This window comes from Prionailurus bengalensis, chromosome C1 (assembly GCF_016509475.1).
Source record: "Prionailurus bengalensis isolate Pbe53 chromosome C1, Fcat_Pben_1.1_paternal_pri, whole genome shotgun sequence".
NCBI classification, from domain to species: domain Eukaryota; kingdom Metazoa; phylum Chordata; class Mammalia; order Carnivora; family Felidae; genus Prionailurus; species Prionailurus bengalensis.
Window position 1 is genome coordinate 143,872,359 of NC_057345.1, and position 24,642 is coordinate 143,897,000.

The window sequence follows — 24,642 nt, forward strand, 5'->3', positions numbered from 1 at the left end:
AAAAATATGTAACAGAACACCACATACCGAAATATTAACAAAAATAACTGTAACTACTATCTTAAAATCAAGTATGGAGAAAAAGAAATGCAGCATAGAGGTATCATTCTCTCCTTCCCTAAGGGAGGGAAAAGTCAACCAATTCTGAATATCGTATTGGTCTTTCTGACACAATTAGGGAAGGTACAAGCAAAAAAGTATTTTAAAATTCTGTGTATTAGGAAAAGTTTATGTAAGACTTATAGTAATAAACAAGGGCACACAAATGTTTGTATACGAAAGCATGTTCTAATATAAACCTTATGTGAAAATTATTGGTTAATTACTGTGTTCCTACTAGTTCTGTTTCCCTTCTAATCGTACCAGGGAAATTAAAATCTTTGTAAAATCTGGTATGTAGCTGATTCCTTTTTTTCTCATTAAGCCCCATCAAAATTAGATTTTAAGGTAAATCATTCAATTTTTTTTTTTTTTTTAAGTAGGCTTCATGCCCAACATGGGGTATGAACTCACACCCTTAGGATTAAGACCTGAGCTGAGATCAAGGGTCAAACACTTAACTGAGCTACCCAGGTGCCCCTCAAACAATTTTTCAACCTTTGCCATAGAAAAGAAAGAAAAAAAGATTCAACTTTAGTAGATAAACTTTAAAACAGAAATAAGGATCAATGTAGGCTAAAGAAGTATAATGAAATAAATATATTCCAGAGGTACTTACTGCACCAGACGCTGTACCTTTAAAAAAAAAAAAGAATATTTACAATGTGATAAATCATACTCTCCTTGAGTGAACAGTTTTAAAGTATTTGTTCATACTATTTCTTCTGCCTTATCCTAGCACACTAAATATAAGGCTGTTCCATGTGACCTATGTGCATGCTCTCTTTTCCACAAAACAAATACTACAGCCTAAAGCATTTTCAGAATAAAGTGGCACTTTGAACCTGCAAAATGAAAACTCACTTGGATCCAGTTTGAGAAGTATTCACAACCTCTGCCTTTTGTTTCTCGTCTTGCTGTTATAGGTGTTTATCTTGACTAATTCCTTTCTCTACTACAGTACTGAAATATAATACGTCAGACTTCAGATTCTATGCTTTAGATTTCTGGCAACTTCCACGATATAAATTCCATACTTGTGGTGTACAATACAGTATCCAGTAGCTACCACACGTCTGCTTAGGTTAAAATTTTTAATAAACATTAAATAAAATAAAAAAATTCAGTTCTTTTGCACTAGCCAATTTCATGGACTCAATAATCACATGTGGCTATTGACTACTGTATTCAACAGTACATATTACAGAACATTTCCATCACTGCAGAAAGGTCTATTAGATGGTACTATCCTATATTATTATCAAAACCCCTTTAGACATAAGGGGAAATCCCCATTAGTCACCAAGTTCAAATGAATAAGCTTTAACTTTAGAAACTAGTAATTTAAAACTACATGTAAAAAAGAAAGTATATGTAAAAAGAGAATAAAACAAAGTAAACACACACACATATATATACTGAGAACAATCAAAGGAAGCTACTATGGATATCACTGGTAGAGCTAAGGCATTTAAAAAGTAATTAAGAAGAAATTTTATGAGTCTGTTTCTGACTTACAGACACAGGAAACAAATTGTTGGTTACCAAAGAGGGGAGGGCAAAATAGGCACACAGGATTAAGAGATACAAACTTCCAGTTGTAAAATAAGGCAATGGAATGAACAGCACAGGAAGTATAGTCAATAATATTATAGTAACTCTGGATGGTGACAAATGGTAACTAGACTTACTATGGGGATCATTTTGTAACGTATTAAAATATCGAATCAAAATGTTCTACAATTAAAACTAATAGAATATTGTATATCACTTATACTTCAGTTAAAAAAAAAATTTTTAAGGTGATTTTCCAGTACTATTTAGGCTAATAGTAACAGTAATCAGCTCTAGATATCTAAATAGGCAAAATACTATACTATGTATTTCAGAACATCATTTGAGCTTAAATAAATTTGTGAAGTATCTTAAAAAGACCAATTATGCCCCATATAAACCTGCAGAAAAGCACAACATAGTGCATTTTAAATATTTCAAACCATGTTTAAAACAAGAAATGTTTTGGCATAATCATGGAATAAGGCTCAGCATCTGTAAAACCAATTTATCTGGAACATTATTTATTCATGGATAATTGAGGCATTACTATTATATATGGAAAGTACACTAGGTGAAACAAATAGTTATTGATAACTGGCTGGTTTACCACAAGGTCTACAAACTCCAATGGCTACAAGGACGAAGTAGTCCAGAAGGCCAATGAGAGTTGGCCTTCATATCTAAAGGAAGGAGTTACTACCTCATTCCACAATGTTTGCGGAGTACAAGTATGGGCTCAACCAGAATTTCTCATTCAAATATTCTCTGATTACCTACTGTGTTCATAAGGACCACTGTCAACAATGAATATTCAGATAATCCCATTTTTCAAGATAAATTCAAATCTTTGTGTAAAAAGATACATTTAATTCTTACATAGGGCCCACAGACTTTAAATGTTGTCAACTAATTATAAAACTTAAAAACATTTGGGTAAAGAGTAACTGTGTAGACCAAATCTGGTCCCAGGACTCCAGATCTAGTAATTTTTTATGGATTAAATTATGAATGCTACCCCTGTTTCCCACGGCTTAAAAAAAAAAAGAAAAAATAATCAGGAGTTAATCATAAAGCCCCAAGAGACACTGCTTTTATTACTTATTATAATAAAACGATAGCTACTGTTCAAATGAAGTTTAATATTTAAACCATAAATGGCATACGTACCAGCTGCTACATCCATATTATTTACTCCTGGCTGTAAGAAAAAAAATGAAATTAGTAATATTCACCTGTTTAAACTATATTTTATATATGTTCCTCATAAAGCACAATCAGTCCCCTTTATGTATAATTCTCAAGCCACGGATTCAGTTTCTCAGTAAGTTTCAGTGGTATTAGTTCCCTGAGCTTGCTATAAACTGTAAAAGCACCAATAACTTGGGGCTACTGAAGCACTTCAATCTAAGTGTTTTATTTATGTGATCATCAGTTACATATAGTTCCACAACCCTTTACCCACAATTCTGAAACAGAAAAAGCTCTAAAAACCAAGTTTTTTCAAGTTTCAAATCAACACTCATTAGAGTGGCAAAATCTGCCCTGAATGACACGAGCTCTTTGTCTTTATTTATCCCACTCCAGACAGAACATCCCTAAGATACTGCTACAGAAATATTGTGTTCGAAATTATAAGGCACTGTCCAAACACCCCGAGGGAAACCTTTATGTGATATATAGAGTACACAAAGTACAATTTTACAATATTAAACAACTTAAGAATATATTTGGCCCAAGGGTTTTGGATAAGACCTTTGCAAATTTACCACCCCAGTGGAGTATGCCACATCTACTCATTACAACCACTAGGCTACCAGGTAATAAATAAGTTATGCTCATATGAATATAATAATGATATACATATTGCTATACAATTCGATAAGGGTGAAAAGGCTGTCAAGCATTTTCTAAGTAATGTGCCATCACTGAAGTCTCATGTAAGATAAATTTTGAATAAAACCTTCTGATTTCTAAATCTAGGATCGAGTACTAAATCCCACTACATCAATTTTTAATTAACACTCCATAAAGCAAATGTCTACTCTTTAAGATTAAAATGCTACCAGACCAGGGGCAGGGTGGCTCAGTGGACTAAGTATCTGACTCTTGATTTTGGCTTAGTTCATGATCTCATAGTTGTCAGATCAAGCCCCATGTTGGGCTCTGGTCTGGGCAGGGAGCCTGCTTAAGATGTTCTCTCTTCTTGTCTGTCCCTGCCCTTTTTGGGCACAACTGCTTGCATGCATGTGCGCTCTCTCTCTCCCGTCCCCCCTTGGCCCCCCAAAATGCAACCAAACCAATAAAATGCTTCTACTGGATAGGTTATACTTCTTAGTTATTCTACTCTTGTTTAACATAGATTAAAAACTAAAGATTACACATAAGTACAGGAAAAAATGTGAATGTCTATCACTGAAGAACCTAAAAAAATAAAAGCCCACTGTAATTCCCATTTTGTGTTACAGTACTCAAGACATAGTTAAAAAGCTAACATGACAGCCTATAAAAAATTATATATAGTATGTTACGTCATATATAAAAGTGGTAAAGCAGTCAAAACATCACAGAAAATAATCACTTTTACTGGATTACCGGTAAGGCAGGCTGCATGGAAGCTTGAGACATATGAGACATCATCATTCCAGGCATTACTGAAGACATCATTCCAGGCATCTAGAATAAAAGTAAAAAAAGGTTACTATATAAAACCAAAGCATTTAACAGGACTTTAAGAATCTATCTGGTTATCAAAGTTAATATGTACACCTCAAGATTTAAACCCAATTAACACTATTATTACATGAATAGTATGCTTAGTAAGTGCTTGTTGAATGAATGAAGTATTTTATCAATGAGCTATTTTAATATTTGCCATAATTTATATGTATAGTTAAAATTATTTTAACAAATAAACTTAAAAGTTTGCACTTTTATTTCCAATGTAAATTTGAGAATATTAACGTTCTTTTAATTTTAACTCCTCACTCATGTTTTTCTCCCTTCTTCGGAGACAAAAATTTTTTCTATTTCTCACCTTTGACTTTTAATATCTGTAGTAAATAAATTTTACAGTAATCTGGCTCTTTAAAAAATTCTAGATCAAAGGTACTTAAAATTCCATGACTAAAAAATATGTAAAAAACCCCAAACTTCAGACATAAATCACCTATGCCTTCTCTTGAAAAGAAAAACTTAATAAAGCACATAAACGAATATCTGAAGAAAGAAAATACTAGTTTTGGAGGTTAATCTAGCCTACCAATGTCTGCCATCCAAAACTATGAATGAATCTTTACTACCAAAAATGAATTAGAAAAACATGTGGATTAACATAAATTTCCAAGGGATTTTGACCCAACAGTCATCCATATTAGTATAATCCCACATTATAACTTTGATTGTAATAGGAAAAAATCTAAGAAAAACATGGAGGGGGATAAAAATCGTATATAATAATCATAGGTACTGGAACACAGTAAGTAGGTATTTAATTTCAAATTAAATGAAAATTGGGAGAAATAGGAAATACAAACAAGTATATTGGTCAACAGGAACATATAAAGTCTACTAAAGGTAATAAGAACACTTGTACACTGAATTTTATTATTTGAGAAAATCAACTCAGAGCAAAACGAGACTAAAGTACCATTAAAATGAAGTATCATTGTATTAATGGATTAAAAAACAAACAAAAAGGTTTTCTGTTCCTTAAAATACCCGATAAATTGCTTAAACATCATGAAACAAGAACCTGACAGAAAACATGTGACCAGTACTTGGAATATATGGCGAAATTAACAGTTGGGGGAAAAAAAAAAAAAAGGTTCAGAATTTGAAAACAAAAGTACAAGCTTCCACTACCCAGGCTAAAAGAATTAGAGAAATAATTATACATTAAGAGAAAAAAACAGAGCAATCAAATGAGAACTAGGCTTGTTCCCTCCTTGCCCTACTCCCAACAATATATACTCACACCTAATTTTACTTTAGGCTAATAGCAATGTAGTTTTGCATTCTTAAAGTACTAAATAACTGATTATGAGAGGAAGCATACTGGGCAACAGAGAGAAACAGCCTGGTACTTAAAATGGTCTATATATAAAATCCAAAGCTGTCAACATATCGAAAAATTAGAATTCTAAGCTAAATTGAAAAGCTGAACTTTGAAAACTTGGGAAAGAAGTATTTTCTCATAACAACTAAAGACATTAAGTGGGGTAAAATCTCCATCATGTAACAGAACACTTCCACATGGTAGCAGTACAAATGAATCTAATTTCAATTTGAAATACTCTTGACTTCAGAAGACAGTGATCAAATCCGATTTAAAAACCAAGGGACAAAAATCCTTACATATAACAAAAGTTGACTAGAACAGGCCAGTGACACTTAAAGCAAACAATATTTGAAAACCATTAAACAGTCTGACAGAGTTCTCAATTGTTTTTCTTCCCACACTTCAAATCTTAAAACAGCTAGAAAATTTGCGTTTAGACTAAAACGCATGGAATTAGATTATAGAGATTTAGTGTTAAATAAAAAGCTAAATTCTCCCTCAACATCTCTGTGAATTCTGAGGGGCAGCAACTAGTTAGGCTTGTTCAACTGGACAAACACTGGAAACATTCTTAAATTACGTACAACTGAGCATCTGAAAGTAAATAGATTATTAATGTAATTTTAGACAAAAACTGTGATATTTTAAATATGAAGCTAAAGAACAAAAACATAAATACGAAATATACTACATTCTTATGAAAAGCTATTTTAAGTATTAGACAAAATAAAACTCTTCCAGACACCTGAGCATCACAAAAAGCCTGTTCCCCGAAGCCTAAAGAATCTACTTTGTGGAAATGTTACGATTTCCTTTTTTAAACATTAATTTTAGGATGCACATAATATGGGGATATATGTTTCAACTCATCTGGATTCTTCCAGAGGATTTGTGTTAACTTAGGCCAGTCATTGGCAGCACCATCAACATGATACCATTTAAAATTTCTAAGTTATCAATATTTTGTTTTATATAAACTGATCCAGGTTGCAAGCTTATGAGACTTCTGGTTCAAACCCTCAGAAGTGACTTTTCCCTCCCTCGGCCCAATAACCAAAGTTGAGGCATTCAGAAGTTACTTTGTTGTCCCTCTGCAGGTTTACTTCTTGCTTCACATGAAGGGACTAAACAGCCCCTTGGTCTCCCAGCTTTATCTGAAGAGTATTTTAGACTTCTCATTAGGTTTTTTTTCTAAGGGCACATCATATAATGGAGTATCTTACCACTAATAGCATCTTAAGTTCAATGAAAATAGGATGTTGACTCAAAATAGTTGAAGGAAAAATTCTTAACACAGTTGCTACAACGATGCCACTATGAATTCCATCAGCCAGATCATTCTCGAAGCTACAAAGCAGTAGTCCATATAAGCTTAATGAAAAGTACACTAGAAAATCAGAGTCATGTAGAGCTTCACAAATTTCAATTTTAGCTACTTTTGAGAATATATTATTATAATTACAAAATTTTAGTTATTCAGAAACAGAAGAAAATGGAATGGTAGAACACATACATGTGAGCCATAAGTTAAATTGTCTAAAATATTAAATATCTGAATTTTATGGACACTTTGACACTTCTTAAAACCATAATTCAGATATTCTACTTGGCATACTTTATTCATAAACGGCCAACCATTTATGTATATATACTATATAAAAATTTTTCTATGCGTATTTCTATTCTTTTAATAACAAGTTTAATCATTTATCACAATGTCCTCAGAAGAAATACCAGTGTGAAAAAAAAACCAAGTAGAAACTGGGGAGCACTGCACAATCTGCTCATTCTTAGCATCCCAATTTGGGAAGTTCCTAATGTTAGATAAAATCAAGCCTGTTTCATTCTTTACCAGATATTTTTAAAATTAAAGGTAAAGTAATAAAAGCAATTCCATCGACGCTACAACACATTAGTTGCTCAAAATGTAAACTAAATTAGCCCAGTTGTTTTATGATATCAAAACAAAGTGAAGATCTTCACGTGAGCACTTCAAAAGTTCTTTTCTTCATTATTATTTCCTGAAGTTTTTCCTGCTGGAAAGAAATCACACAACCTAAGCTATTTTTGTCTAAAAATTAACTTTTTAAATCTTGTTGATTATTCAAAACCATTCTTTCTGCAAACCTGAAGTTGTAAATTGATGATCTAAAAAGTTAGATTGCTCTTTTTAAAAAGTATACTTTAATGTTTATTCATTTTTGAGAGAGAGAGAGACAGAGTGCAAGCGGGGCAGGAGCAGAGAGAGAGGGAGACATAGAATCCGAAGCAGGCTCCCAGGCAGGAGCAGAGAGAGAGAGGGAGACACAGAATCCGAAGGAGGCTCCCGGCTCTGAGCTGTCAGCACAGAGCTCGACGAGGATCTCAAACTCACAAGCCGTGAGATCATGACCTGAGCTGAAGTCGGGTGTCTAACCGACTGAGCCACTCAAGCACCCCATAAAAAATTAGATTGCCTTTTTATTTGGTTCCTCTTAAATGTGGTGTTAAAGTCAAATTCCACAAATAAGTACACAGAGGGTATTAAGTCTTATACTTAAAAACCATGATCCTTTATACCACTAACTTACCTTACGAATGAATGCAAAAAATTAATCAGTGAAAAACTGTAAAAACTACATCTCTGAATGTAAGCAGATATTCATTTGATTAGAAATAAACAGAAATACTTCTGTTTAAAAAGTATATCCTTAACAACCCAAAATAATAAGTAGCTGCATTTTGGGACAATTATTTAACTTAAGTCCTCTTCATCTACAATTATATATAAATTCAAGACATTTGTCATTTTCTGAGATTACATTTAGATAAACAAAAAATAGACTACATTTGCACAAACTGGAATAGAACCTTACCATTCATGACGTTTCATTAATTTTAGGATACACATAATATAGATATGTATGTTTCAACCCATTTGAATTTTTTTGAGATGATTTGTGTCAACTTAGGCCAGTCACTTGGCAGCACCATCAGTATGAAACCATTAAAAGTCTAATAATTTAATTGCCAGGATTTAGGTTGCTAAATTCTCTCAACCTGGATAGTTTAGAATTGCTGAAGTATACACTATTCCTTCAGAATCTAAGGAGGTTAGCTTAATGACATAATCGCCTACTGCTATACAAGGAAGCAGTCTAGTATAGCTATGAAGTATAGTCTAGAGTGAGACTACCAGAATTCCTATACCAGCATGGCCATTTACCAGCTGTGTGATCTTGAGCTAATTTACATAACCTATCTGGGCCTCAATTTTCTCCTTATAACCTGGGGGAAAATAGCACTCATCTATTAAGACTGCTATAGGGATCAAATGGAACAATGCATGGAAGGTGCACAGAACAGTGCTCTATAAATACAGCTGTTTTATTACAACTGCTCTCCTTCAAGTAAGATCATCAAAGTTTCTCTTACATTGCCCAGTCTCTCATCTATTCCCTAACTATTAGATCGGCACCTCGGTTCTTTAAAGATACCTAGTAAATAATGTAAAATCATCATCTTTGCTAGGAATCAACATGTGTAATAAGGCAATGCATTTTGAGCATCAAATTTAGTGCTGGCTCTGAAATGTCACTGGACAAATCACTTCATTCACGGAGCCTTACTACTGCCATCTATAAATCAGACATTCATCCTGTAGCCAACTCACTTTTCAGAGTCAAAAGGATCAAATCTCCAAAGTTATATACAAAGATGGTGCTAGAATTACAATCCTAATACAGATTAGGCATCACCACCCTATTTCCTAAAACCTTAAAAGAAAATTATGTGCAAAAGGGCAAGTAAATAGTTTACATTGTTAACTGATACTTAGCCCACTATCTCTTACTAAACTCCAAACTTAAATGAGGGCAAAGAAAATATAAAGAAAACTACTGGGTATGGATATATGACACAAAAACTTAAAAACAGAGTTGAATGAAAATAAACTAATTTTAATTTTTAAAAAGCTCTAAACACAGACTAGGGATACAAACAAACTGTGATGTCTCAAATCATACAGAATTATATTTTAAAACTTCCTTTAAAAAGTCACCCAAGCCTTCTTTCAAACATAAACCATCTGGTATTCAAGTATAGAGGGACATACAACTGTTACTATCTCCTACCCCTTTAAACTAGATTCAGTTTTGTAACTAGTTAAATTATTACAGATTGTTTATATGAAACTTTATTTTTTAGTTTTCTCTCAATTGTGGGCATCTTTACAACACAGAGCACATCTCATTTGTGTACATATTATTGGTGCAGAGGACAGGTACACAGACACAGCAGAAACTTAACCTGTATTAGTCAACTTTATGACCAATTCTTATTTCTGTATAGGAGAGAGAAATTTTCCATTGTATTTAACAAATATATGCTAACAAATACATAATGACCTCAAAATTACTGGAAAAAAAAAAAATCACCTTTCAGAGAATTAACTATTTTCTTGTATCACACGGCCAAAGAAATTATACCAAGTCTATGTTTCTGAACAGAAACTTAATATTCATACATGAATCAAAAGATAATTTAAAAAAATCTTAACCTCAACAGAAGATGAGGACCTAACAAGTAAAAAATTATGTTTGTATTGTAATGAGAACATTTTTTTTAAGTCTAAGATAAATGAGTTTTAAGCGGGGGGGGGGGGGGGGGGGGGGAGGGTGGATCAAAGCTGAAGATAAAGCAAACTATCTGTCAACTGAAAACAGTCCTCACTTGCTGGCAGGTTTACTCTTTTAACAGACATAGCAGCATCACCCAGATTTGGAGAAGATTCAGGTTTCCACTTTTGGTGTACTGTACACCAAGTAAAAAAGAAGCAATTAGAAGCAGGTTTTCTTTCAAACCCATCATGCAAAACATCATTATCTTTAGTAACCACTAACCACAATTTATTTTTCTTTAATAAGCAAAAGAAATGTATGATTACTTGACCAGAGAAAGAAAACAAATATAAAAGATTCATCTCCACAAAACTTCCAAATGTCTGGAGTAACACGACAGCCATCAGTTAGAAGATGAGAAAATCAAGCATGTGAGGAATGCCTGTAAGTATTCAGTACAGGATATATAGATTCATTTTAACATCACAGCCAGAAGACTTAAATGCTTATTGACTAAAAGTAATATGAAGGTATGGTAAAAGAAAGAAAGAATGAAAGACTAACAACTTCCATATGAGACAGTCATCTACTCATTCTTACTTTCATAAACCTTCAACTTAGCTCTATTATTTCTCTACATAAAAACCAAACATCCTAGTACAGAGTTATAGGATATATACACACAGCTACCAAATCTTTACCTAGCTATTGATATACAATTTCATGATTCTAAGTCATGTCACAGACCTTTCTAACAAACCCAATTAAAAGTCAACCTGTTAACCTGTTGAGATTTGTTCTCTTTCCTTTTTAATCCTGTTACTCAATGAATACATTCGTTGCACTCTACAATGCTTCATTCATGTCTGTTAATACTAATTTGGATGTTGCCTTTTCCTCCTAAAGACCAGACTAAATGAATAAACAGCCCCAATAATAGCATTTCTCACAAAATGCTAATTCCATGCAACATTAATTCCATGCAATGTGCTAGACAAAGCAAAATAAACACATAACAGGGAGGTAAAGAAGGCTGGGGAGGTGGGGGAGCAGAAGATGGTAAAATAAAACCAAGAAACACTGAGAAAAATGGTTTCAGAAGGCTTCTGCAAGACTTCTCAACATCTTTAGAATACTCTGCCCTTGAATGTCAAAGGCAGAAGAGGGGCACAGTTCATTTTTCCACACTTATAGTCTTCTTAGAGCTCTCCAAATATTCTCCATACTTACAAACACTACTCTAGCTAAGGGTTTTGAATAGGTAAGTTCATATTTAACTGAAATACTATCTAAAGAAAATAGTATCGTTAGTAAATTCATCAAAATCTAACCACATACACACAGCCGAGAAGTTATACAAACACATTAGTTCTAGCTCAATCTATTTTTTTAAAAAATTACTTGCCTGGATAACGTAAATGCATATAGAAAGTTACTGAGATTCAACAATCATGAGCAAATAACTTAAAAAAAAAAAAAAAGGCTTTTTGTCACTTACTAACATTCAATTCAATGGCATGGATTCTCTAAATACCCAAAAGTAAAGGTAATTCAAAACCAATAGGAACAAATCAATTGGTCAAATCAGCCAGAAAAACCTAAGACACCCAACACTTTGGATTTCTCTGGAAGGCCTATATTCCAAATCATTTTCCCTTAGGGTATGGAAAAATTAACGTCTTAAAAAAACGATCAATAAATCATACTGATAGAAATATATTTGCTTATAATTTAAAATAAAAGGAAATAAATATTTTTGCTTTATTCACCAAACAAAAATTATTTACTTCATTTTATCTTCCATTTTTATCAAATGAAAAAGCAACTGTAGAGAGGCATACACTAAGAAGTGGTAACAATGTAAAGTCACAAGTAACCAATGAAAATAGTCACATGTAACAACTACTATCTTCAAGACCTATAATGTACGAAAGAGTATGTTTTTGTTTCATTCATTCAACAAGTATTTTACTGAGCACCCATGCTGTGCCAAGAACTGTGCTCAGCACCTGTGGACTTCTTAAAAAGTAGAAAACACAGGTCCTGCCCTCTAAGAGCTTACAGTCTATTACTTGCTGGAAAGACAGAGCAATTAAACTATTAAAACAAAACAAATCAAAACTAAATCCCCAAATAACCAAAATAGTAAGAGTTGTGGGCAGATTTCATAGGATTTTATTTTAATATTTTGAATGGGAGGTGTATGCTGGACAAAGTTATTGCTGAGGATCTTTGAGAGAAAGCAGAACTTGAAATGGTAGAACTTAGGTAAGAAAAGTTCATGGTGGTAGTGAGCTGTGGGCAGGAGGGCATGAACATCATGAGCTCAGTCATGAACTGATTCAATCACCCAAGATATAAAAAGACCAGCCTGGTTTCAAATTAGGGAGTGTGAAAACATGCAGCTCAGAATCATGCACTGAACTGTACTATGGGAGAGTCTTGGAAGTTAAATTGTGAAATTTAGACAATATACAGGTACAGAAAAACACTGGAGGTTCTTGGGCAAGGAGACAACATGCTGAAATCTAAAAGAATTTGAGGGGGCAGCTTAAAGCAAAAACAAACAGAAAACAAAACAAAAAAGCAACAACAAAAACAAAAAAACCCTAAAAGTTAAAAGCATCTTGGGCATGAGAGTGTAACTGCTTGGGTCCAGATGGCAGCAGGAATAGACTCAAGATCTGTTAAAGCTTGTCTTACTCAATTTAAGGACAAGAAAATCAAACTCATTTGTAAAAAGCAACGATTCATTTATCAATTTATTGAATAGAGCCCAAAAAGTAATGAATAATTAGAATTAGGGAGGCAGTAATAAAAGTGTTGTTACTTCCACATCAACCCATAATATCTCAGACCTATCACCTACTCTTATCAAATGATCTGAATTGAACCATAGGTTGTTAGAGCTGAGAAAGTTTAGTCTTTTACTCTACTTTTCTCATTAAAAGAAAGATAAAAAATTAAAAAAAGAAAAAAAGAGCGAGCTAGAAGGACTTTCAGTGAAGGCAAAATCACCTGTGATAAAGGAAGGACTTGCATGTCCTTTGTGTACAAAGAACAACAAAAATTAGATGTGAAAACATTTTAAAAGCAAAACATTACTTACTATATAAGTAGAAGATGGCCTCACATATAATCACATCTTAAGGCAAATCTCTACTGCAAATTTTTGAGTACTGCCAGCAAGCAGGGAAATTATTTATAATGGTTTTTTTAACCAGTGATAAACCATTATTTAATTTCCATATTATTTAAAGGTTACACAACTTTCAAGGTCCCTTCCAGCTGTTAAGATTCTATAATCCTGTAAAAGCAGAAGAACAACTTTCCCACATGAAGTTAACATACAGTAAGAGGCAAATTTAACCTATACAACAGATAACTGATATAAACTTGAAAGAAATGCACTTTTTAGTACTAATAGATTCAGCCTGAATTCTAAAAGGGGCACTGTAGGTTATCTCCTGAATAAAAACAAATAAAAAAACTCTTTAAGAAAACCATAATACTCCTTTAACCTGTAACTTGATGCATCAAAAAAATTACGACTTCTGGCTCCATACGTGGGTATTCTGTCCAGTCAGCATACTATTTTACAAACAAGTTTTAAAATTTCACGTCATGTTCACTAACATTCCAAAGACCAGAATGATTTAGCAAGTAAGACTGGCACCAATTTTCATCTTCAGCTGGTCCCAGAATGAGGTATTAATGTGAACTAGGCAATATACATGAAGGTTCCATAACCTTCAGTCCCAAAGTCTAAATCTGTAAATTGACTTTTTAAAATTGAATGGCAGAACCCTACCAACTTTGTGTCACAACACTGAACTACATAGGCACCCTACTGTTTCTCATTATCTTCTGACCATTAATATCTCTAAGTGGGAAGACAGAAGAGATGATATGCAGAAAAAAGATCAATTTTGCTAATTAGCAACTTTTATCTTTAAGGTAGTTGCTTACAGGGCTTTAAATTAGATTTCTAGATTACTTGAGAATTTAAATTATCCATGCCCTCCTAGTCTGTTACCAAAGTTCAAATAAGAATTAGTTTTACTAATTTGGGTCCCATATAAGTTAGATATTAAGAAGAAAAAAAGAAACAATCTAATTTTAAGGAAAAACAATGGAGTTTCTTTTGGGACCCTCAGAGCTGGACTCTTAAGTCATCCATTCATTCATGATCCTAACAAGAGCCAAGAGGGAGACAGACTTTTAAACTTCTAAATAGTCAGGTACACTTACAGATACATAGCATACACTGGTCTAGGGAAAAAGAAAACCACAAGGTAAAATTCAAAAGATTTGAACAGACGTGTACCAGATAGCAAGTAACCTTACTAGGAAGATGGTCACTGATACAGCTAAAGAGAAAGGGCCATAAAGCAAACTGTGACTAGCTTATGTCAATGAGATACACAAAAGTACTTAAAAAAAATAAATAAAATCTGCATTTTACTAGAAATGACTAGCTGGTGTCTTGGTCTGGTAGTGCAATAGCACCATTACAGCAAGGGTAAGCAGGTCAATCCCTTGCAAAACTTACCTTGATTGGCCCAATGGAAACAGAAGGCCCCAGAAAAGAGAGAAGCATCTGGCAGTAGCAAATTGTTTTATTTTATCTTTCTGTGGAAAGAAACTAATTTTAAATAAGAACCAGAGCATTTAAAGAATAAATATTTTTTAAAGCTCATTATCTAGTTAGAGCAGCTCTACTAAGAAAACCAGAAGAGCTCCTTGCTGCTTACAGATGGAGAGAAACAGAAGAGGAATCAGAATTGTTTCTCCATCACCTAAGGGAGTTTTAAATCTTGTGTTATTCTAGAATCACAGAATAAATGGTTCTTTTATTAAAAAAACAAACAAACAAAAATCCTCCCAGCAGAATTTTGGGGGCCTGGTGTCTTTGAGTAAAAATTTTTATACAAACTTAAGGGCTATATTCCAAATAAAGAAGAAAGCCACTTGACATTAAGCCCTTCTACTCCTAAGGTTAAGTTAAAAAGAGAAAGACACAGAGCAAACTCCTTTCTCCACTATAATTTCACCAATAAATTAAAATATCAAGGCTCAAGTGATTATCAGCATAAACAGTATTAATTAGCAGAAAGACCATACCTAATTGGCTTTCCAAAATATTTTATCAACCTAAATTTTTGATGATTTATAGATACTAAAATGGAAAGAACTCAACCAACAAAGAAAATATGTATCACAGAACCTGACAGGGGGCATAAAATTATTCATGGTAACTGAACCTGTTACCTTTCTTGGATGCTTCTCTAGGAACTCAGTTCTACTGAATTCACTGAGTCAGCATTAAAACCTTTTGATCCAAATCATTCCCACAAAATATCCGTTTACAATTTATACTGGAAATGAAAGGGACAGCTCAAAAGCAGGAGTGCAGAAGCAATAAGCATTTAAAACAAAACAAAACAAAACAAAACAAAACAAAACAGTGTAAGTGGAAAATGAACCACCTATTTGGCACTGTCCTAATGAAGAATTAAATTAGAGTAGAACCTTCCTATTCTATTCCCAACACGGGCGCGCGCACGCACACACACACACACAGAAGAGAATGCTATTTCAGGAATCAACTTTATTCTAAGCCAAGACCTAAACAATTCTGTTTTTTTAGACTCTATGCATTTACATGGTCCACGGACATAAATTATGTTGACCTATAATATTCACTACTCAAGCATTAACTTCAATTGACATAATAGGAAAAAGAAAGTTATTAAATTAAAAAGACTACATATACAGCTACTTAATAAAAGAACTGAATTCTGTTGTTGGTAGAAAATAAATCTTTTATACAGGAGGCTTCTCCTTACATTCAAAATTTGATTAGTGTCATCACTCAGCATTTGACTTATTTGACATTATTTTGGCATAAGCTAATCCTTAAACAGCTGCAAGTATTCACCCGGATTTTGAAATCTTGACACAATGATACCACAGGCAAAAATAAACAAATAAATACAAAATAAAACAAAAACATTCTTACTTGTCCCATTGGCGGCCCTCCCATAGGGGGCATCATTTGCGGCATCATTCCATGAGGTACAGGAGGCATATTGGCTCTCTGACCCATAGGGTGCATTCCCATTGGGGCATAATGCATGCCAGGGTGCCCCATCTGAAAAATAGGGACAATTTAAAAATTAGCAAGTAACAATAAATGCTTCTCAAAAATCTGATTTCAACAAATTGGTTATGTGCAGCGGCGTATTAGGCCAATGTGTAATTCAATTACTGGATTAACTTACACTTTCTTAAACAAACAAAATGCACTATACATACCAGAACTTATAAAGAACTTGAAACTAAACAAATTACAGAACAAAATAGAAAGAATTAAAATAAATACCGGACAGCTAAAGCATAGGTTTTCTCTTTTCTTTCTTTCCTTCCTTTTTTTTTTTTTTTTTTTTTAAAGCACACTGCTTACTAGCTGGCTTGCTAAACTCAGGGAACACGCACGTGAAAGCCAATTTAAAAACTGTTACGGGTGAAAAACCACAACTTTGTTCTAGTTCACACAGACAGAAGATAGCTAACTTATGTCAGAACACTAATTATCCTTAAATTTATTTTTAAGTTGATCTTAAATTCTGAAATGAGAATCTACCAAATTAAGTGAGGTAAGAGCTGGTCTTACCAAAAAAGAACACATTACGTGTACCCATGGGCACTTAACTCCTAACATATAAACATATTATTTCCTAACAGAATCTTTAACACAAGTAGAATTACTTCTGCCAAAAAAAATTTTTTTTCCAAAGACTAAGGTCTGTCATTCACAGACCCTAAAGACAACCAACCAATACATCCATTTTAATTCGCTTTTAAAAGACAACTATTTCTTTACCTGTGTGCCCATTGTTCCGGGTCTTAAAAACAGGTAGTTATCCCCTGCCAATTTTCCCAGCTGTACCCCCTGCAGACACCACTACTATTGGTAAAAGCAGATTTTACCAGCCGCTTTTAAAATCTACAACATCAAGTCTCCGCCTCCCCCTTCCTGCTACAGCCGGCCTACCTCTCCAAGAGGCTCACCGCGCCCAAGGCCCAGCACCTCCACCGCGCATCTGTCTAGGCCAAGCCCAATGGGAACTTCCAGGGACCCACATCCTTCCCTTTGTGCATCCCCGCTCTCCAATTCTCTTCCTCGTTACATATCCCACCATCTCGAGCTCTTCCTCCGTCCGCTCTTATCTTCTTCTCCTTCTGGAAAAAGCTTCCTGCCTCTCTGACTCCGTTTTTCATTGTGCCGCTTTCCCCCTGCTCCACCGATCCCTTACCGAGGGCCGTCTCCTCAGGAAGCCGTCAGCAGAGACCCAAGAGCTGGAGCAGAGGCTTGAGCCGGACAATCTCCGCTCCCCGTCCCCGGGACCCCGCGAAGGAGGATGGTTCTCCATTTCACTCACCATGAGGCCTCCACGCTCAGCTCCCGTCCCCGGCCTCATCGTCGGGCTCAGACTGCTCCGCCGGCGGCCACTGCCGCTACACATACCAACAAGAAGCGATCTGAGTGGCTGGCGCCCGCTGGGGCCAAAGGTTAAAGGCTGCCCTGCGCTACGGGGCGGGATCAGCGGGGCCAATAAGCTGACAGGCTTCCCCGCTGTCCAATCAGAGTGCGCTGTCGACACGCAGCTCTTCGGCGATTCGCCCCCAGCCTCAGCCTCACTTGGCGTCGCCTGCATGGAGGGGGGGGAGGGGGACGGAGGAAGTTTCTGCGCCTCCTCCGGGAAAACTCCACCAACTTTCCCCGGGGAAGAGAAGACAACCTTGTCCCAGCTTCCCGAGCTTAGACCGCCTCACCCCGTAGGGGGTGGGGCAGTGGGGGCCTGCCACCTTCACCCACTCCGCCCGAGTTACGTACGCCCCACAAACCTGAGGCTGCCTGCGGTGGGGTGGGGTGGGGTGGGGGTGGGGTAAGCAGCTTCTAGCGTTAGCGGTGGCCGGGGCTGGACGCGCGCGGGGGCGCGCGCGGTGCTCGAGGCGGAGGGGAGGGGGCGGGAAGAGGAGAGGAGGGGGGGGCTCCTTAGAAGAGGGTTAAAACTCCGTACGCACCAGCAGCTGAGCCCACTCCGGGGTGGAGGGGGCGGGAGGGAGGCGTGTCGAGCAGCGTGGAGGGAAGTTGTGATAGGGGCGGGGAGAACAATGCAAAAGAAAAAGAGGGAAGGGCAGTCTGGACGAGGGGAGAGCGTTTGGGCGGTGAGCTGCCGTTAAAGAGGGAAGCCAGAGAAGAGTAGGTGCTTACGGCGGAAGAAGGGAGAAAGCAAATCGGTTCGGAAATGTGAATCAGAAAGGTATGGGAGGGCGCTAGGACCGAGCGTCGAGAAGATGCAGCTTTGGGGGCTGCCGGGGCGCGCGGTTGCCTAGAGGTGACGCGACGGTGGCGGAGGTCTCTGGCCGGGACGAAGCACTGCAGGGAGAGGAGACTTGGCTACCCTCAGCCTCGGGTCGCCTCTCCCTGTGCGCTTCCCCGCTCCCCTTCCTTCCTACTAGCCGGGGATCGTGCTCTGGCCCCGGGGCACCCACCCTTTCCTTAGGCTCCACAGCACCTTCTCCGCCCCGTTGCGCACTCCCGGACACCCCTGCGCATCAGTGCCAGGTGGTGGAGGCTGTGGGGGGGCCTGGTCGCTGATTGGCTGCTGCGAGCGCGGGGCGGGGCGGGTGGTAGTCTCTCGACGTCCGCTGGTCCCCTCGTCTTTCCCGCCATGTCGTTTGTGGAGGGCGGGCGGCGCTCCGCTCCTCTGCGCCGACGCCTCGGCACCCCTGTTCCGTTTGCCCGGCCGGCTTTTACCGCCTTCACTCAGGGGGACAGTTGGGGTGAAGGTGAAGGGGACGAGGAGGACGGGTGCGACCAAGTGGCCCGCGACCTGCGGGCGGAGTTTTCAGCCGGGGCGTCGTCGGAGCCTAGAAAGGGCTCGCTACTCCAGCGGGACAGGGACGGGTCGCCGGTTCTGCCCGATAAGCGCAATGGCATTTTCTCAACGGTTGCGGGCGGACGAGCCCAGGCCCGGCGGTGGCCTGTCCAGATCCTCTCAATTCTCTGTTCGCTGCTGTTCGCCATCCTCCTCGCCTTCCTCCTCGCCATCGCCTACTTGATCGTAAAAGGTACTGAAGCTCGGCCTTGAAAGTCTCTCCAGAGTGAAGTTGAGCCTGTCTGTGGCTCTTGCCTTCCATCTCTCTCCTCCCCGTCAGAGGCCAGCAGTCGGGTAGCGGCTTTCACCCTGAGTCCTCATTGGCACCTTTCTTTGCTCTTCCTCTGTTTTTTTCTTAAGGGTGGAGGACCTTGGTCCAAGCTTAGGAGACCCGTTATAAGGAGGGGCCTTGATTAAATGGGTACTCTGGAATAAACAGTGGAGTCAGTGAACACTTGGGGTGAAATGTTGGCAAAATTAAGCGGTATGTAGGACGGTAATCCTTAAAAGACGGTAAGAAGTGTGCGACTAAAATAGGCTAAATATGTTCAAAGACTTGGTTTAATCGACAAATGGTTCAAGGTGTGCTAAACACTGATTCTTTTGTACACTCACCGAATTCCTGAAAGACCAGGATTTCCATCCCACAGCCTAACGTTCTACCTTCGTAGATAATTAGCTCTCTTGATTTGTGTTAGGTCTTCAATGGAGTGTAAAGTTCTTATAGGAGCTAGATAATTTATTATTTTTCTGGTTATTAGTTTTATTTTCCTTTGTCTGAAGTTTAAATACAGGGCTGATCGTAATAGAAAGATGTGCCATGAAAGATTTTTCAAAATTTATACAGTTGGTTATACGGCTGGAATATTTTATATTACAGTGGAAAGAATCAGACCAAAGTTTAAATCTCAGTTCTCACTGTGTGTGACTTTGGCCAAGGTATTGACATAGAAAAGTTAGTTAAAACAAAAACACTTTAGTTCTCTGAGAACTTTAGCTCTGAGAAGCACCCAACACGGTGTCACTCAAGTATTAGTTTTACTTCACTTAACAGAACTATATCGGCTTAACTCCAGTTGTAATTTTTCGTCATTGCTTCCAAGCCCTTATTGGGCTGCAGGTGGCATCTAACAACCTTTGCTTGATTTTCATACACAAGACAGATGGGCAAGTTAACACGAACCTCTGTACAATGGTATTGGGTGTAAACTGTCAACATTAAATATGTGGCTGCCAGTGTTTCATTCCTCTTTCACTCCTCCTCTCTTTTTTTCACTGTAACTCGCAGAGTTTTGTACGTTATTTCTCTTATGCTGTGAGAGCTCCCCTTTATGTTATAAAGTTGCAAAACTTGGTAAGTCGAGTCCATTGTGGAAGACATTGAGTTGTGCTTATTTTTGAGAGTGGAAGAAAGGAACCTGATATGCGTGTAATTTGTATTACATAGAATATTTTCAGGGGCATCTGGCTGGCTCATTTGGAAGAGCATGACCTCGAGGTTGTGAGTTCAAGCCCCACATTGGGTGTAGAGATTACTTAAATACGTAAACTTTAAAAATATATATATATATTTTCACAGTAACACTAAAGTTGACTCAAATACCTTATTTGCTGACTGAAGGTAAAGTAGCTAGTAAATGAAATCAGAACTTAGGCCCAGTTGATTATGACTCCAGAGCATTTTCCACAACTCCACAATATCTTTCCAGACTTTGAGCTGTTGTTCAAATTGTAAAATCATCTTTTTTATGCAAGCCCCTTTTTTTTGTATTTTACAGAGTTACATGCTGAAAATTTGAAGACTGAAGACGTAGACACTGGGCTACTAGGTATAGACTTAACTGTCACTTAATTTGCTTTTGACTTCATTTTTATTTTTTCAGATCGTGTTTATACAAAATTTTAGATAAAATGCTTGATGTATTCCCTTGTGTGGTTCAGTGTTAATTTTGTATTTGCGTTTGTGTGTGGCAGATTTTGTTAGATTTTCTTTCTATGTATGTTTGGTGTGTGTATACACTACCCACACTAGGAATACAATTTGAACATAACTGTATGTGATGAAGCTCCAGAGACTATTTAACATTTTCTAATTCCCTTCTGGAAGAGTCTCCCTATATACCTCTTCCCAGGAATTAAAAACAAACTTATAAACTAAGCAAAGATGACACCGTAAGCAGACCTCAGGAGAAAGTTAAATTCAAATCTCCATTATTTAAAAAAAATTTTTTTTCAACGTTTTTTATTTATTTTTGGGACAGAGAGAGACAGATCATGAACGGGGGAGGGGCAGAGAGAGAGGGAGACACAGAATCGGAAACAGGCTCCAGGCTCTGAGCCATCAGCCCAGAGCCTGACGCGGGGCTCGAACTCACGGACCGCGAGATCGTGACCTGGCTGAAATCGGACGCTTAACCGACTGCGCCACCCAGACGCCCCTCAAATCTCCATTATAAGCAACTTGTTTTTTAAAAAAACGTAGAAAGCATTGGGCATATGTGTACAGGTTAGTGATGACGAAGAGACTTGAGTTTCTGTGTAATGTCTGTAGAATGCTATAGGATACAGATTACTAATGAAAATTTTGAGGGTTATTTATCTTGTATTTATTTCTTTATGCCAAAATGATTTTGAAATGTTCAGAACTTTAACTTTTTAGTGTATTTTTCTCCTGTTTGCTGTAATTTATTTGATCACTCTGAATTGGACCAAAAAAGTGGTTGAGATCCTATCCTGCATGTTACCTCCCTCCCAATTTTAGCTAAACTATTTAATGTGTCTTCAAGACTAATGCCCTCACAAGGATACAAAATAGAGTCTGCCTGATTTTGCAGAAGGGGAAACCTTTATCTTCAAATTATAGAAACAAATTAGTTGCTAGATGTCCCATGAAAACTTGTCTATGGTCTTTTCAACTTCTTGCATGAGAAAATGTACTTTCTGATGATTCACTTTATCAATGTATGTTGTTACACTGTTTCATGTCTAAAAACAGCCAAGATTATAAGGATTTTTGTAGCATTTATTGATCTATCAACTCAATACATAGAATCTCAGTTGTTTAAATTCTCAGTTTAAAAATTGACAAGATTTCATGGGGTAACTGGGTGACTCAGTTAAGCGTCTGACTTCAGTTCAGGGCATGATCTTACAGTTCATGAGTTTGAGCCCTGCTTTGGGCACTGTGCTGAGTGCTCAGAGCCTGGAGCCTGCTTCGGATTCTGTGTCTTTCTCTCTGCCCCTCCCCCCACTCGTGCTCTGTCTCTCAAAATAAATGAAAAAATTTTTTAAGTTGACAAGATTTCATTCACATTTATGAAAAGCATAGGTGGCACTTGTCATCTAAAGGAACGGCTTGTTCAGTATCAAAAGGATGTAATAGGGCTTTGTCATTGCCCTACTTTTCCACTTCCAGTTAGTCTGGTATTGCTTTTAGATGTGCTTGATAGATATATAATAATTGTGACAGCATATATGAAGATCATTAAGTCTTTGCTAACGCCATGAATACACTTTGGAGATTCAGGAACAATCTCAGGAATGAGGGGAGAAACTGCTGTATCTTTTTCTTTTTTTTTTAATGTTTATTTTTGAGAGAGAGAGAGCGAGCGAGAGAGAGCGAGTGAGAGAGAGACCGGCACGAGTGGAGGAGGGGCAGAGAGAGAAGGAGACAGAATCCGAAGCAGGCTCCAGGCTGTGTCAGCACAGAGCCTAAAGCGGGGCTTGAATTCAGGAAACGTGAGATCATTACCTGAGTGGAAGTCAGATGTTTAACCCACTGAGCCACCAGGTGCTCCTGCAAATTTTTTTTTATTTCAATTTAGGCCTAGTCTGAGATTGGCATAGATTGGCGTAGATCTGCTCATTAAGAGCAGATTTAGCAGCAGTTCTCCTGTTAGTATGTGTAATAATCACCTAGACTTTGTTTTAAAAAGTGCCTCTAGATTTTGTTTCAGCTCCAGGTGGAGGCTGAGAATCTTCATTTTTAACAGGTGATTTTGCTGTACCAACCATTAGAGAAATACTTTTGCAGGGCGAGAATCTCACTTTTTAAAATTGTGGTTTTTTGTTTTTGTTTTTTTTTAAAGATTGTATTTTTAAATAATCTCTATACTCAATATGGGCCCAGACTTACCACCCCAAGATCAAGAGTTGCATGCTCTACCAGCTGAACCAGCCAGGTGCCTCTAAAAGTATACTTAAGAGCAGTTAAAAGGGTTAAAAGTCCTTGCAAGTTGTCTAGTGACAGTAATAAATAATACATATGCGCACACGCCTCTTAAGAAACCTGACTTTGAATGAATCTAAGACACTGCCATTCTCTTGCCATCTTTGTCTGAAAGAAATCTTCATGGGAAACCCTCTTTATAATTTAAATATAAAAAGGTTCATGATGAGCATGGTGTCTGGGCATTTGGGGGGTTAATTTATCCTAATAGCTAGTAGGATTAGGGAGGGTACCATTGTTTGTCTTTATTGGTGAGGTATTCCAGCCAGGGAGGTATGATTGCCAATATCACCTGGTTTTAGAACTCATCTTCCTGATCTTCCCTAGGTGGCATTTGAAGGGCTTTCCTTTTGTATAATTGTCCTTTACACCATCTCCTACTATAAGCCTGTTTTTCAGGGAGATTAATAAAACTTAAGTTTACTTAGTTAAATCACATTCTAGTCCTTCCTCTCCTGAAGGTTATTCTCAGGCCAAATTGATTGCACTAATATACAACATATGAGTTGTTTCATTTTTGTACATTGGCTTTTGTATCTCACATTTTCCAAGTTTTATCACTCTTCACACACTTAGTTCTATTTCCAATTTTTGCATTTTTTTTCATAGTCTTACTGTAGGGTGTGATAAAAGGACCTTTTATTTGAGGCAAATCTGAAGTAAGTACATAAGTAAAACAGAAGAATTTGCCTTTACCAGAAAATGCTTAATTTTTTTTTTTTTTTTTTTTTTTACATTTGTTTATTTTGGGAGAGAGAGAGACAGATGAGAAGAAGCAGTGCAGAGCCCAGCATGGGGGTTGAACTCACAAAATGTGAACTCACAAAATGTGAGCTGAAATCAAGATTCAGATGCTTAACTGAGCCACCCGGAAGCCCCAGACTAGTACTTTTTTTTTTTTTTTTTTTTAGGACTAGTACTTTTAATATACATGCTGTAAGTAGTTCTGTACAGGAATTACAATCAACTTCATGGAGTTCCTTCAGTTTGAAAAGCTTCTGATCTTTTGTGCCTGTCATTCTTTGACATCTATTTTTTTTTTTAATTTTTTTTTTTTAACATTTATTCATTTTTGAGACAGAGAGAGACAGCATGAATGGGGGAAGGTCAGAGAGAGAGGGAGACACAGAATTCGAAACAGGCTCCAGGCTCTGA

The 24,642-nt window shown here is 37.1% G+C and overlaps 2 protein-coding genes across 14 annotated transcripts in view; one reads left to right on the forward strand and one right to left on the reverse strand.

Annotated features, from left to right (window-relative positions):
• Positions 1 to 18,508, reverse strand: part of PRPF40A (pre-mRNA processing factor 40 homolog A) — a 53,549-nt gene extending 35,041 nt beyond the window's left edge. For 4 of the 10 annotated variants that reach the window (XM_043576739.1, XM_043576738.1, XM_043576737.1 and 1 more), the window contains exons 1-5: positions 17,757 to 18,042; positions 16,334 to 16,465; positions 4,249 to 4,329; positions 2,824 to 2,854; positions 719 to 735 (exon numbers count right to left, since the gene is read on the reverse strand). In XM_043576739.1, coding sequence (XP_043432674.1) covers positions 719 to 735; positions 2,824 to 2,854; positions 4,249 to 4,329; positions 16,334 to 16,465; positions 17,757 to 18,032 — 537 coding nt within the window. In that variant the 5' untranslated portion in view covers positions 18,033 to 18,042. Of the gene's footprint in view, positions 1 to 718; positions 736 to 2,823; positions 2,855 to 4,248; positions 4,330 to 16,333; positions 16,466 to 17,630; positions 18,043 to 18,402 lie in introns of those variants that run through there. The other 6 variants (XM_043576735.1, XM_043576734.1, XM_043576733.1 and 3 more) reach the window with 3 other exon arrangements.
• Positions 18,509 to 18,822: 314 nt separating this feature from the next.
• The window catches only part of ARL6IP6 (ADP ribosylation factor like GTPase 6 interacting protein 6), a 40,866-nt gene continuing 35,046 nt past the window's right edge, over positions 18,823 to 24,642 (forward strand). For 3 of the 4 annotated variants that reach the window (XM_043576744.1, XM_043576743.1, XM_043576746.1), the window contains exons 1-2: positions 18,823 to 19,452; positions 21,038 to 21,088. In XM_043576744.1, coding sequence (XP_043432679.1) covers positions 19,053 to 19,452; positions 21,038 to 21,088 — 451 coding nt within the window. In that variant the 5' untranslated portion in view covers positions 18,823 to 19,052. The remainder of the gene's footprint in view (positions 19,453 to 21,037; positions 21,089 to 24,642) is intronic. The other variant, XM_043576745.1, reaches the window with a different exon arrangement.